Raw genomic sequence first — 14,515 nt, 5'->3', positions numbered from 1 at the left:
CACTGGAGAAATGGGCTGACAGGATGCTCACAAAGTTCAAAGGCAGATGCAAAGCCTTGTACCTGGCTAGACTAACACCACGCATCACTACAGGCTGGGTGCTCACTGGCTAGAAAGCAGCTTTTCAGGAAAGGTTTAAGGTCCTGGCAGATGACAAGTCAAACACGGGTCAGCAGTTAGCAATGGCACTGCCAGCAGTTTGAGCAAAGGCCATTCCCTTAATTTGACAATCAGGAGACCAAATCTGTAATAGCACGTACAGCTTTGTGTCTCCTCAGTGCAATTAATGAGCTGCAGGGCATCCAGTAGAAAGCCACAAAAGTGTTTAGGATGCTCGAATCTGACGTACTAAAAGCTTGAGGGACTGGTTTTTTGGTGGTTGTTCCCTCCACACACGCAAACTGAAGAAGGGTAAAACATGGAGGAATATAAAGCATAGCCTTATACTGTCTAAATAGGGGCGACAGACGAGACAGAGCCAGATTCTTAGAGCTGCACAGAGAAAACAGTAACGAGTGGCAGCAAAATAAATTCTATCTGGGAAAACAATACAAAACAAAAACACTTCACTACTAGAGCAGTTAAGCACTGGAACTAGTTCCCAAGTGAGTTTGTAGAAATTCTATCCTTGAGGATATTCAGCACTTGACTGAACAAGGTCCTGAGCAACTTGATTTAAGGTTGAAGCTCACACCCTCTGAGGAGGTCAGGCTAGAGGAACCCCCAGAGACCTCTTCCAACTCCTATGCTAGGGAAGAAATTTTACCTGATCTTGTTGACTTCCATGAACAACTTTGTATCACGTAAATTTATTACTTCTTTTTTTTTCCCCTCATCTCTTTCAGAGCATTTTGCACTCTTAACGCTCATCTCATTTTCTTAAAGCAACAATAATGTTTCTAGTTTCTTAAAATACACTTTTACCTCAATCTTTGCCCACCTCTTTTTTTTTTTTAAAGGATCAATGGCAGTGTTAAATTGAGCTTTCAGCACATTCTAAATCATCTTCTATCTCACCTGAAATTATGTTTATGGCTCTTGCGTTTGCAACAGTCCAAATAAATGAAACACTTCTAAATTAAAACAGTAAACAGGCAACAAAAGGGATGGGAATATACATATTGGTGTGGGATATGAAATAGGAAATTTCAGGAATAACAGAAACATGGGTATAATTCAGATTTTTCAGAAGAAAAAATAAAACACAGTTTATTACAAAAGGATTCAACTTGATAAAATCATCAAGAATGACAAGAGGACTTGACTCAAGAAAAGAGAGCAAGAACAATTGCAGTAGTATTTGGAGTCTTCCAGGGTCACTAAATCATAAAATAATTCAGGCTGGAATGACTCTCAGAAGGCCATCTTAGTCCAATCTCCTGCTCAGAGCAAGTCACACTATGAGGCCAGATCATGTTGCTCAGGCTTTTACCCACTCATGCCTTCAAAACCTCTGAGTTCTGAGACAGCACAACCTCTCTGTTCCACTGCTGTTCTTGTGGTGAAAGAGATTCTCCTTATACCAAGTTGGAATTTTCTAGCTTCAGTTTTTGTCTATGTCTCCTATCCTCATACTAAGCACCACTGAAGAGTCTGGCTCTGTCTTCCCATCAATCTTCTTGTAGGTGTCAGAAGCTGCTCTGAGTTCCCCTGCTTTCCACCAGCTGACCAAGCAGAGTTCCCTTTGCTGCTTCTCACAAGGCATATGCTCCAGCCTCCTGACATTTTTGGTAGCCCTCTTGTCTGGCAGCTCAACTTGCTCCAGCTCATCAGCATCTTCCCCGTGCTAAGGGGCCTCAAGCCCGATGCAGCGCGTCGTCTAACAAGTGCTCCTAAAGGCACAGAACCACTTCCTTAGACCTACTGGCTCTGCTCTGTTAATGTAACCCAGGATGTGTGCCTTGCTGCCAGGGCACGTGGGTGGCTCGTGTTCAGCTTGCTGGTGGCACATCCTCTAAGTCCTTTTCAGCAGAGCTGCTGACCAGCCCATCAATACCCAACCTGTATTGTTGCAAGAGCTTCTTTCTTCCCAGGTGCAGGACTTTGCACTGAGTTTTCCTGCTGCTTCACTCCTCTGTCCCTTCCTCTGCCTGGGGCACCTCTGCCTTTGAGGTTATCAACCCTTCCTGCCAGTTTAGTGCCATCTGCAAACTCAATGAGTGCAATCTGTTGCCTTCTCCAGGGCATTGACAAAGATGTTAACCAGGAGTACTCCACTTTCTATGTTCAGTATCCAAGCAGAGAGGAGAAACTAGAAACAATATGACAAAAATGGGAAGAAATCTGACAGTAAAGCTCAATGCCTTTCATTAGACATTCACAATGCCTAACGGGAATTCATATGATAAACTGGAAAATACAAATCGTTGGAACAGATCAAAGATTCAGGTAGATTATTCCAAATTCCAACTAAACGTAAGTAACACCGCTTGACTTATATACCAGTGTACTCTCTCTCTCATACATTAGTTTTAACACTGTTCTTAAGATTGAGTGGTACTTTTGTTTATACAAAAAATTGTGTATAATTTTGGTTACCTATATTCAAAGAGATACATTTATGTGGAAGGGCTGCAGGAATAACCCTAGAAATGAGAATATTTTAGGCATTGGGACTAAAAGACTTTTCCTTGTTTGGCTTAATTGGGAACCTGAAAGGGAATTTCTTTGCACTTCAGAACTACAACAGGGAGGGAAAAGAGGAATTTAAACTAAAAGGTTTTGCTAATGTAATCACAAAAAACAACAACAAAAAAAAAAACCCACCATAACCAGGTTAAGTGCTTGACTAGCTCCACAGCATATAACAAGGGCAAGAAAAGGGAACAAGTATGATTCAAGGACACAATTCTAATATAAAAATTGTATGTCAGCAAAGCATATATATACACATACATACTTGCATAAAGGTGGGCAACTTATTACCCAGAGGTACAAATCTAAACACAAGTTGTAGAAAAACATTTTCCATGTTTGAATTTAGCACAAGCTGTTCTTTGTATCACCTTATGAATAAAGTAAACAGATTTCTGAACAGTACAGACATAGTCATTTATCATTCATAGTCATTTATCCATAGCGCTAACCTTGCTACATCATCTTTTACAGGCATGATTTCAAAGCTGAAAGACAAACTAAATTTAAAATAAGCTTACCTGTTCACAAACATCACGACACATTAAGTTGTCCTTCGCATGATAACAACAAGACAAGCCTATGGAAAAGCAGGGAGGAAAAAATGGGTTTAAAAGTCTTAAAGCACTTTTAACTCCCACTTCTCAAAAGAAGTGCCCAGCTGACGGGGCCATCAGGTCAACTTAGCTGCTCTACAGGCCACTGTGAGAAATCTTGCTTCCCAGAAGGCAAAAAAGAACATCTTTGTTCTGAAGTTGATTCAGACCAGCTTGTCCAACCTCCCAGAATCGCACCCAAACCTTCATTGCCAGCCAAAGGAGAGCTCAATGATCTTCCCTCTACTTGCAGCCACACAACTTCTATTTACCACGCACTTCATTTAGCACCTGCCAAATCCCGTCATGAGGCAATTCAATTTATTAAGCCAGGAAAAAAATAAAAGATGACTTAAAAAAAAAATCCAATAACACAGAAGCTATGTGCCTTTGTGAGTTCAACTGGTTCACAGAAAAATCAAAAAAGTGAAAGCAGCAATTAGGAAAAGGAAACTGGGAAAAGGAAATGGGAGCAGGAGCCCCATTACATACAGTGGTGAACACAGATTGAACTTCGTATTCTTAAAAAGTTAGAACACATCTGTAATTTCACTAGCAAGAGATGATTATCTGTTATTTAGATCTGCAAAACTTCTCTTAAAGGACAAACACAGTTGAACCTCTGAACAAGAAAACAAATGAGAACTGAAGCACTGAGAAGTTATGAAGCACTTGGGTTTAAAGTTGCTTAAAAAAAAAAAAAAAACCCACTGTTGTGTTTTTCTTTCCCTAGCACCCAAATAACTTTTTCCTCACTTCAGAGTTCGCTTTGGCCAACAAAGTGAATAGTACAACTGCTTGGTACACTTTTTCATCCTTATTGCCTAGTGCTGGGAACTTTTCTAACAAAAGTCTTAAAGAAAGATTTCCTTCAAAGCTCCTTTTATGTCTAAATACATCTTCACATACTGTAAGTTATATATTTGTGTGGAAACTTGTATGTAACCTACCTCCCCAAAATCCCAAACTTCTAATGATTAATTCATGCTCAACTGTATCTGAGCTAAATACCATGCCAATAAAAATAAAAGAAAAATCTGTACAATTTTACCACATATATAAAGTAGTATTTCATAACACACAGTCACCAGATCTAAAGGGATTCTTTCTGAACCAAGAACAGGCATTTTTGGAAATAATTCCTCAATAAATTCAAGTTTACCTCTGTTTTCATCTGCAAGTTTGTAGCTACTGCAGAAAGGTAGCCAGCGTAAAAAGTAAATAAATAAATCCACCACCAAAACCAAAATCCTCCAATATTAAATTGACATGAAAATAAACCTAGAATATTTAAGCTTGAAAATTTCAAGGAAATGGAAAAGGATAAAAAAAGAAAGAAAGAGAGAGAGAAAGAGAGAGAAAGACAGAGAAAAGGTTGCCTGAAACAAATTCAGTCACAATGCTACTATGGCTACTATAGATTCAAGTTATAATTTTATGTATAAATCTTTACTTCCTGAAGCGGAAACAGGACAAAGCAGAGTGGAGTTTGTAATTGGTGAGTATTTCCATTAATAAATAGAAACAACAAAGCCAAATGCTTGCAGTAAACGAAGACAGCAGTAAAATCCTGCTTACAACACAACAGAATGAAAGAATGAAATTGTAAAATTGTCTTTGATGGTTTTGCCATTTTCCCACCATCACAGAAAAGGATAAACAGATGTTGCTGATGGCTTCAGAAGTCTTCTGCTTTGAGGAAGACCCACAGGACTCTGCAGATTTCCCTGCACTAAATTTAGTGAGCTGATTCATGCCAAGAACCAGACTCACCATTAACAGGTTCTACCACACTCAAAATTCAGTAATTGTTTCACTTAACTAAAAAGCTTTTTTATCCCCCTTACAAAACCACAGCATTAGAAATTTACAATGATTAAATTATCTAAAAGTTTAAAGACATACATGATTCAAGTTCATGAATATCCTAGACAACTTTCATTTAAAATCTTCTTCACAGAGATTATTTAATCATCTCTGGCCTTTTGACCATTGGTTTTCAGTGGCTCTCAACCTTCCTATGATCAACTAACATACAAGGAGGATAATTGGATAATTCTCCTCTATCATTTCTACTGCTGAGTTTCAAGTTTCATCAATTAAACTAGCGAGGGTCACAAAGAAATAGCAATATGCTAAACCTCGCAGTCATTCAATTCCTTTCAGACAAAATCATAATCAAGCGATGGCATCTTGAATTAGCAGGAAATTTATTTGGTTATACTGAACTTTATTACTGAAGTCATAAATGGAAGTTATTGGCAATATCCATCCCAAGCATGATTCTCAAATCTTACCCACAGTCAGTCCCTTCTGGAACAACCTTACAAGATCCGTTCAGTCAGTCTCTTACCTTGTTATTTGTACTTTCTCTAGCTTTACTAACAGTTTTCCAGGTTTCATTTCACAACTTCACTCATGCCTAACTAATGAGAAACACTACGCTTCCTTCCTTGACAAAATCTGCTATCTCAGCAGTATGAGATTAGGTTTTCCAAGGGAAAGCAGGGTTAGACCATGTCATATTCCATTCCAGTAGCTATTTACTGTTTCTTTCCCTTCCTAAATACGTGCCTTTACAGAGTTGAGAACCACAGAGCAATACCAACATGTCCATAAATGATTAAGGATTCAGGATTTAACATTATGCACTAAATACTTAATTACATTAAGTATTACATATTTCATGTCTTTCATTTCTATAACAGCACTGACAATGCAATCAATTAATTAATTAAGGCAGGAAGTGAGCTTCTATGACAGCTTTAATGTGGGAAACGCTATTTTACCATCATACTTCTCTGCTTGAAACATGTGGCCTTCACTTTTTTTTTTTTAAACCCAATACTATTAGCCTTACTGAAGATTCCAACAATTTTATGTTAAAACTGTTTTTGACATAGTTAACCTTCGCTTACAACTCTGCTCCCACACGGGGCAAAAGCCCCCTTCTCCCCGCACATCTGCTAACGCTAACGCTCACGCCGGGCTCCCGCTCTCTAACATAACGTTTTTCCCTCAGCGGCAAGGCAGCGCGGCCGGGAAGGCGATGCGGCCCCGCTCTCATCTGACAGCGGCGCGGGCAGCGCCGGAGCCCTCGGCCTCACCTGCTGCGGCGCGGGGCGACAAGTGGCCGCGGGGCAGGTGCGGAGGCAGCGGGGAGCGGCAGAGTCCCCCCTGCGTCCCCCTCGCTCCCCGGCACTCCAAAACCCTCCCCGGGGAAGGAGAGCGGGAAGCAGCGCGGCACGGCGCGAGCCCCGCGGGCGATGCCGCCGCGGCCGCCTCGCCGCGGGCTTCGGCGCCCGGCCTCGCCCCTGCGCCATGTTGCCGCGCAGGGACCCGCGGAGCCGCCTCGCTCCCCCCGCCCCAGCCCGCTCGCTACTCACCGGCCGCCGCGGGGCAGAGCAGCGCGGCCGCCGCCAGGCAGGGCAAGGCCCAGCGCCACGGAGCGGCCCTCGCCGTCATGGCCCGCTCGAGAGCCCGCGGCGCGATCCCGCCCGGCGACCCCCTCCCTCCCCACCGCGCCGGGAGAGGCGGCGAGGCCCTGACGCCGCCGGCGCCCCCGCCCTCGCGCCGCTCCACGCCCGCCATTGGCTGCGGCCCCCGCGCCGGGCCCCGCCCCGCCCGCGCGGACGTTGCCGGCCGTAACGGCCGTAACGGCCCGTGCCCGGCGCCGCGCGGCCGTTGCGCCGCGGGGTGTCCCCAGCCGCGGGGTGTCCCCAGCCGCGGGGTGCTTTGCCTCAGTGCGTGCCCTCACTGAAACGCCAATACGGCCGCTTCCGGCAGCGTAAACAACATGTCGTTGTCTGACTCTCTGGCCACAGTAAAACAGTAAACGCCTTAAAAACGCAGAAAAGTCAGTGTCCCACATACCGCTTGTATCCCTCTTCCAGCCTGTGGTCCTCATGAACTCGTTCCTCCAAAGACAGCCTGTCGAACCTCAAGCTATTAATGACTCCATAGGTCTTCTACAAGCTGCACAATCTGCAGGATTTCAGTGTGGTAAGTCAACAATTTTAATGCCATAAGCACAAAAGGTCCAGAAAACAAAATGAAATTAAACACAAGGCAGCACAGAAAACATTCCCCTCAGTACAGAGTAATTAAATCACGCTGCTGCTTCGAGAAGCAAAGCAACAAGAGGCAACTGTGCCATTAATCGTATTTTAATTTGAAATCAAACCATTTAAGAGTGATGTTAAAGCATTCAGAATATAGTTTTACTGCTGCTGAATAGATGATTCTTGCAGAGCTTTAATTGTGAATTCAAGAAACTGAAAAGTAGACAAAGTAATCTGTGAAAAAAAATGTTCATGCTAGAGGTCAGGAACACTTTTTGTATTTAAATAATGGAGCTTACACACAAGCAAAATAGTTTTCACCCCCTCCCCCCCCCCAAAAAAAAAAGAAAAAAAAAACCTTGATTTTTCTAACTCTGCATCTGCTTAGTATCATTAGAATTTATCTTTAGACCACTAGGTGGAAGCAGAGCCAAAAGCAAATTTAGCCAAATTTTAAGGTTGATTTAATTTCATCAAAAATACAAGGCAAGTAGAACCAATTAGTTACATTTTCTTCCCACATCTTATGCTAAAATTTAATTTTGTTTCATTTCAAATGTAGGTGAATATCAGGAGCAGGTAATGTGGTTTCTGTACAGTCTGTTTTTTCTGAATGTCAGTTAAGTATGAAATATTAATCAACATAATAAGAAACTATTAATTAGACAAGCAAAGAGGCAAAGAGGGTAGTATATTAGGCAGTTTAAAATATCTCAGTTTTCACTTCAAGTCACAGCCTCAACTCCAGAAGAAATAAGTGAGATGTTTGGAATTACTTCTTTTACTTTAAGGAAGCTAACTGAATTTTGAAATAATACAAGCTTTAAAGATTTTGCTTTAGGTAGTAACAATACAAGTTCCTAATTCAGTAGTTCTAAAAAGAGTTCAAAGATTTGGAGGAAAAGGAGAGGAGTAAAACCTGCGGGGTACTGTTTTCTAGTTACACTACGAATACAGACCTTTCAAAAAGAAAAAAAAAGCAAACAAAGAAAAAAAAAACAGCTTGAAATTAATTCTTACTCCACATTTAACAATGAGAAATAGATTTTTTGTTGTTTCTGAATTAACAAAAAGTCTCAGTGTAAATCAGTTTGTTATAAATACCCTGACAGCATATTTTTAAAACTTGATAACACAGAAACATTTCTACAAATGTACCTTGAACCAAGATGGTTTTTGCTGATCCTGTCAAATGTTAAGGAAAAACGAATATTGTGTCGTATATGCTGTATTTCATGTTGCTTAGAATATTATAAAATGTTTGTAGCCTGATCTTTTTTTTGTAGTAGTAGTAGTAGTAGCTTGAATAATTAGCTTGTCATAGTTTGTTATATCTTAAAAATTACTGAAATATTAATTAGTGTTAACTTATCTAATTTGGATAAAAACAAGTGAATAAGGTATAAGGTAAACAAGCACCAAAGTGTTGGTAAGTGTGCACATGCTGAGTAGTTAGCCTGTACTAAGACTTACTCTATTTCTTTCCTTCTGCTGGGGCTAGGCAGGCCTGTGCTACTATCTCACATATGTCCACATGCAAACTGTTACGGTAGATCCAACTGTGGGACCAGTGTAGCCAAAGGATGTCTGTTCCTTGCTATTATGTGAGGATGTTGTCTGTTTCTTACAGGTTGCCACAGTGAAGACTATTTCAGAGAAGTTTTATTCTTAAACATTGTCGGGCAGCATTTATAATTGACTTTCAAAATAATTTTCAAATTACTGGAAACCAAAAAAGGTGTTACTTTCACAGCAATTTTATTAAAATGTAAAACACATTTAAAATGAAGTTTAGTGCTGGTATCATACTCGTCAGAAGCAGTACACAGCTACACTGATAATGTTATATGTAAGCAACCTTGATGGAAAATTAAAGCCAACAAAGATGTAAATGAATACTGAATAAACCATCCAGTTAATCTTAAACAAGTTAAATGTGTGGCAAGTATTAGAAGCTCATAAAATTTCTCTTTAGGCAAAGAATTGGTGTTGCATATGTGGAGTATGTCCCTGGAAGGATGGTCAAAGTGATTAAACAGATGTAGGACATAAATAATTATAACTCACCATGCAGGGAGTGAATAAGTAAGAATGATTCTTTCCTCATCAGTGAACATAAGGTAAGAAGCTGGAATGTTTGCAAATGATATTGAAATATATTTTATTTCACTGAGGCATTTTGAAAGGCATCATCAGAAAATCTGGCTCTATTTCACATTGAATAAGTTTTCTCTATAGAGCAAATGACCCCAGACTAGAGTCTCACAAAAGTCTAAGTTTTCAAATCCCCCAAACAGTTATGGAATTAGAGACCTGCCTGCTTCCTTACAAATAGGACTGATGAGTGAAGAAAAACACATTCATTTCTAACAGTGTATGAAACAGATAACAGCAGACTGTGAACTGATGGCAACATCAAAACCACTCATTCTGTGCAACATATAATAACTTGATCAGTTAATTTTGATTACTAATTCTGTCCATGTTAGCAAAGATGATACTAAACACAATACTTAACATGTTATAAACATATATTTACAGTTATGCTGTTTGGTCAGATGCTTTCTACTCTCTGTACTGCCTCCTCTCTATGCTCCCTTTGTACTCTATATTTTAGAAAGTACAAAGTATGGAGAGTACAGAGAGTACAGTTATGAATTAATATAACTATATCAATTTGCTACCTTCAGGTCTACCTTTATGTTAGTCAAAATTACCTGCAAGAATATGGAGTAACTTCACGTAGAAAGCTTCTCTAATTTCGAATTGATTTCTGGAGTAATACTGGGGGCTTGTTAGAAGAATTTTTCCCCTATTTTCATAAATCAGAAATGAGGGAAACTACTAGCTAGAAAAATGACCCCTGTAAAATGTGAGAAATATATATATATTAAGTACAATCCTGTTCAGTCCAATTGAATCTTTAACCATCTTCATCACCTAAACCTGAATCTAAAGTCAAGTATCTGCATGTGAACACTGGCACTCCTGTACAATAGTAGGGATGGGTAATGCTCATGTAAGTAGAAATGCTGTCTCCTTTCTGTCCTTGCCTTACTGGTCGAGAGTACAAATAATAGTATTTAGTAAGTGATTATATATCTATGTCTTTGGCTGTACATAAAATGGATTTTCTCATTTTTTGGAATGAATCTTCAGTATCAGCAGTGCGTCTGTCAACATAATATAATCATGGGTTAGAGAAAAAAAAAAAAAGATGTGTTGGAGAACTGAGAATGCCATATGGAAAGTCTTCTGTGCGTTATCCCACTGAATCGTCATATGTAGGATTATGTACTTCTCCATATGGTGTTTAATGAACACATTACTACTGGAATATTTTCCAAAGGTTATTTTTTATGTTTTGCTATACTGTGCAACTGTATTAACACCACATCATAATGTGCATCTACAGTGAGATATTTTAATGCACCCAAAAGCTTTCTACATTTTCCTCCACATTTAAACAATTGTAGTATTCTTCCAAATAATTTTTGAAGGATTGTGTGTAATTCAGTTGCTACTGTACATACATTTCTGCATGGTCTGCAAGACTACGGTATACATGGTCTGCAAGTTTTACAAAAATGGGTGCAGGTATTACGAAATTACTTACTTTCGTAATTGACAATTAGGCAGTTGCTTCTAGTTTCTTGCAGGAGAATTCAGTGCAGACAGGTAGGATAAAAAGGAAGGGAAAGACATAAATTTTCATTTTTCAAACTGTTTATTTCGTGCTTTTTAAAATCATTTTGAAATTAGCTAAAACCGATCCCTTTTAGCTAAAATCACCTCATTCTTGCTATTCTATACATTACCTAGCAACTTCTATCAAGACACTATGAGAACTATGCAAGCTACAGATCAATGGCTATTCCCATTTGTACCTACAATTGGATGAAACAACTGAATGAGAGTGAAACTATGCTAGTATGCATTAAAATCCTTAATACTGCTCAAAATACCTTACTTAGAGTAATGGAGTGCCTATTTGTTCTAACTTTTGTAACTTTTAAGTGTAAAAATAATACACATCACTGCTAAGCTTAAAATTGAAGTAAGTTGTTATAGAAATTTCATTTCTAGGAAAGGAAAAATTACATGTCTGGCCAACATGGAGAGAGGAAACTGCTAATTTTGTTGACTACCAAGGGGTGAAGTCACAAAGATCAAATGAAACTTCTGTTAGGCTACTGTAAATAATATACATGACAGCACAATAGTTCATTTAAAAAATAATATATAAAAACATACCAGAATTCAGATACTGAAGAATAAAGGATTATTTTCCATTTCTGTACCATATATTTAAAAATTAAGAGGTAAATTCTTGTCATCTTACATCACTGAAACAATATTAAAATTATCTGTGAAGTCTATGACCCTTTCACCTCTCTGGATGCCTAGGTTCTTCCCAGTAAAAGCCTTTGCTCTGCCTGTCTGGAGTACTGCCACTGGCCAGATGCTGACAAGAATGTTAAACCAAAACAATAGGACAATAGGCATTTTCAGAGCAGCCTTATCACAAGAATGGCTGAGTTCAAAGTATGACAACACCAAAGCATGTAGTTTACAACGATTCCTATTTTACAGATTTAACCTGAGCAACTGATATTAAAACAAAAAAAAAACCCCAGTATTATAGTAATTAACAATAGTGCCGTGGAAAATGCATGTTTTGGTTCAACCTGCTCAGCCCAGGGGCATTGAGACAGTGCTCCTTCAGAAGGATAAGGGGAACTCTTTGTAACCACCCTGCTATACGCAATCATAGAGATGTGAAGACAGGGGGCTGCTCCTCCATTCGTGCTGTGAAACTGAGTTGATGTGCTGACAAATATATCCTTTGGGTCAGCAGAATGAGCAGAGCCAAGATGGAAAAAGGATTTTTAAAAATACACTGGTTTAAGTACTTGCTTCTGGGAAAGAGGGCCCAGGATCTTAGTCACTGTTCTCCAAGTCATTCACTATTTTATTCTCCTAAACTGAGAGGGCTTTTTTGCTTGTGTTGTGAAGCTAGATCTATTCCGTTCTCTATAACAACAGGTACACACACAGAGTACAATTCCAACCTCGATTCTTGAGTGGCTAAAGCACTTAGGTAAGCTTTGGAAAAGGTCTAATATTCAAAATAGAGGCTTGTGCAAAGAGTTTCCCATTGGTTGTTAGTCATTGTGCTGACCATCTCAGATACCCTTTGAAGACATCCAGGTCTCCCCAAGCATTGTTCAGAGAGCCAAGCTATCCAAGCTCCAGCTCAAGGATCCATTCTGGGGTCAGCAGGTAACTTAAAAGACAAAGTCCATTTAAGAGATTTATATTTACCGCAATGTATGAAAATATAACAAAAACGAATATGGCTATTCTTGCTACAAAATGTTCGTCAAAAATAGAATTATTTTAGGATTTATAAAGGCAACTGTGATTTTGATAAATCAAACTTAGAATTTCTTAGCTTTTAGACTGTTTGTGCTCAAACACTCCAGAAGTTGTGTGTGTTTTATCAGTTATTGGAGTCTCTAAACCTATTAAATATGGAATCATACTTTAACATCTCTATGCTCTGATGTAACCGTAATAGACATTTTCAACAAATGCTTACTGTACCAGGCTACTACCATTTCCATTTTATTTTCTTTACCTGCCCTTTCCATGTGCCACTTAACTTAGTTTCATCGTGAACTATATCTGAAAAATGTATGAATATTTGAATCAGTTAGTGTTTTTATATAAATATTATCAGTATTACATGATGTTATGACAGTACCAGAACATGCAAGTGTCAGTAGTTGATGCTTAATAGTTGCATGTAATCGCTGCTGCCACTTAAATATTTCTCCATTATGAAGTATAGTATCTTTCTGCCACATGCACCTCCTTCATATCTATAGTCTCTAGAAATGGAAGTAATCTCTTCTTCTAGCTCCTAATCAGAACCAGTCTACAGGAAGTTTTCGGTCACATTTCTTTTTTCAGTGAACTACTGATTTTTTTTGTGCTAGTCCATCTTCAAGCACAGCAGTGACCAGACAGGCCGTGCTCGCAGCGCTAGAAACTCCACAATCAAGGCACTGGATTTCCACCATCCTTCTCTGTAACTGTGGCACTGTCAAACGCAACACGCAGAGGTAAAAAGGAAGGCTCTGTGGGTCATCTAAAAGGAAGCCGATTCTTGGGAATGCTGAACGAGCCCAGGTCCCTCCACGTCCCCTTCTGTGCCACAGAGCTGCTGCGGCACCTGAGCACCTCTGGGCTCCGCCAGTCTGCCAGGCATCTTGATGGCGGGGGAGGCCCAAAGCCAACACTGCAATCCAGAGGAACTCTGCCAAGTGCCAAAGAGGGAGGCAAATATAAATCTCGGCCGTTTGAGGAAGCTAGCCCTAAGGAAGCCGTTAGCCAGGAAGGCACTCCCTGCCGGAGGCCAGCACATCTTCCTGCTGGAATGGAAGCCCTTTGCTTCTCCAGGGGAGCACAGCTCCTTCGATCGATACGGTGCTCTTATTTGTGCACCTCCAAGGAGGGCCTTGCACCATTTCCAGCCCGGCGTTAGGTATCTGAAGAGCGAAGGAGCTGGAGATAGCTACTCCCATCCACCTTCTTGACCACCGACCGAAAACGCCCCCTCCGGGCGCTCAGAGACCTCGGCACCCCCCGCCACACTGCCCTGCCGCGGCGCAGCAGCCCCAAGGGAGCCAGGGCCTCTCATCGCCTCTCCCTCGGGGCTCAGGGCTGAAGACAGGCCACGTCTTCAGGCCCCAGGAGTGTGGGGCAGGAAAGAAGGGCTCGCACAACACTCGATACTCAGGAGTTCTTTTATTTAATGTTATTTATTGGTCCATGGTGGTTGGCTGGTCTTGGTGCACAGTCTGCAGATGGCTCCTTCTGCAGCCCCTTCATCGTGACGATCTGAGAAAGGGGTAGGAGAGGAGGAAAGGGGAGTGGAGGGAAGGGGGGAACCGGCTGCTGCATGCTGCGCCCATAGGTGTTCTTTGGCCACGCAGTCCCTCAGGTGGATCTTCTGCCGAGGGACTGGTGGCCGGGCGCAGCTGGGTGGCCGTAGGGGGCCCAGGCTCTCCTGGGATGCCTCTGCCATGGTGTTTTTCGGCAGGGCATCCCAGGCGCCAGGGCGGTCATGCAGGATCCACCTCCATCGGCTCCTCATCAGGCAGAGGTGGATCCACCTCCATCTCCTCGGGGCATTCTTCGGGAGCGTCAACTTCCATG

The 14,515-nt window shown here is 40.9% G+C and overlaps 1 protein-coding gene across 1 annotated transcript in view; it reads right to left on the bottom strand.

Annotated features, from left to right (window-relative positions):
• The window catches only part of LOC104565000 (reversion-inducing cysteine-rich protein with Kazal motifs), a 49,056-nt gene extending 42,342 nt beyond the window's left edge, over positions 1-6,714 (bottom strand). The window contains exons 1-2 of the mRNA XM_088533362.1: positions 6,617-6,714; positions 3,156-3,214 (exon numbers count right to left, since the gene is read on the bottom strand). Coding sequence (XP_088389488.1) covers positions 3,156-3,214; positions 6,617-6,695 — 138 coding nt within the window. The 5' untranslated portion in view covers positions 6,696-6,714. The remainder of the gene's footprint in view (positions 1-3,155; positions 3,215-6,616) is intronic.
• Between the last annotated feature and the right edge of the window lie 7,801 nt (positions 6,715-14,515).

The sequence above is a fragment of the Tinamus guttatus genome, unplaced genomic scaffold, assembly GCF_059628265.1.
Source record: "Tinamus guttatus ecotype Peru unplaced genomic scaffold, ASM5962826v1 Tinamus_guttatus_pri_ptg000497l, whole genome shotgun sequence".
NCBI classification, from domain to species: domain Eukaryota; kingdom Metazoa; phylum Chordata; class Aves; order Tinamiformes; family Tinamidae; genus Tinamus; species Tinamus guttatus.
The sequence above is the reverse complement of the archived record's forward strand: the minus strand, read 5'-3'. Positions and strand labels throughout refer to the sequence as shown.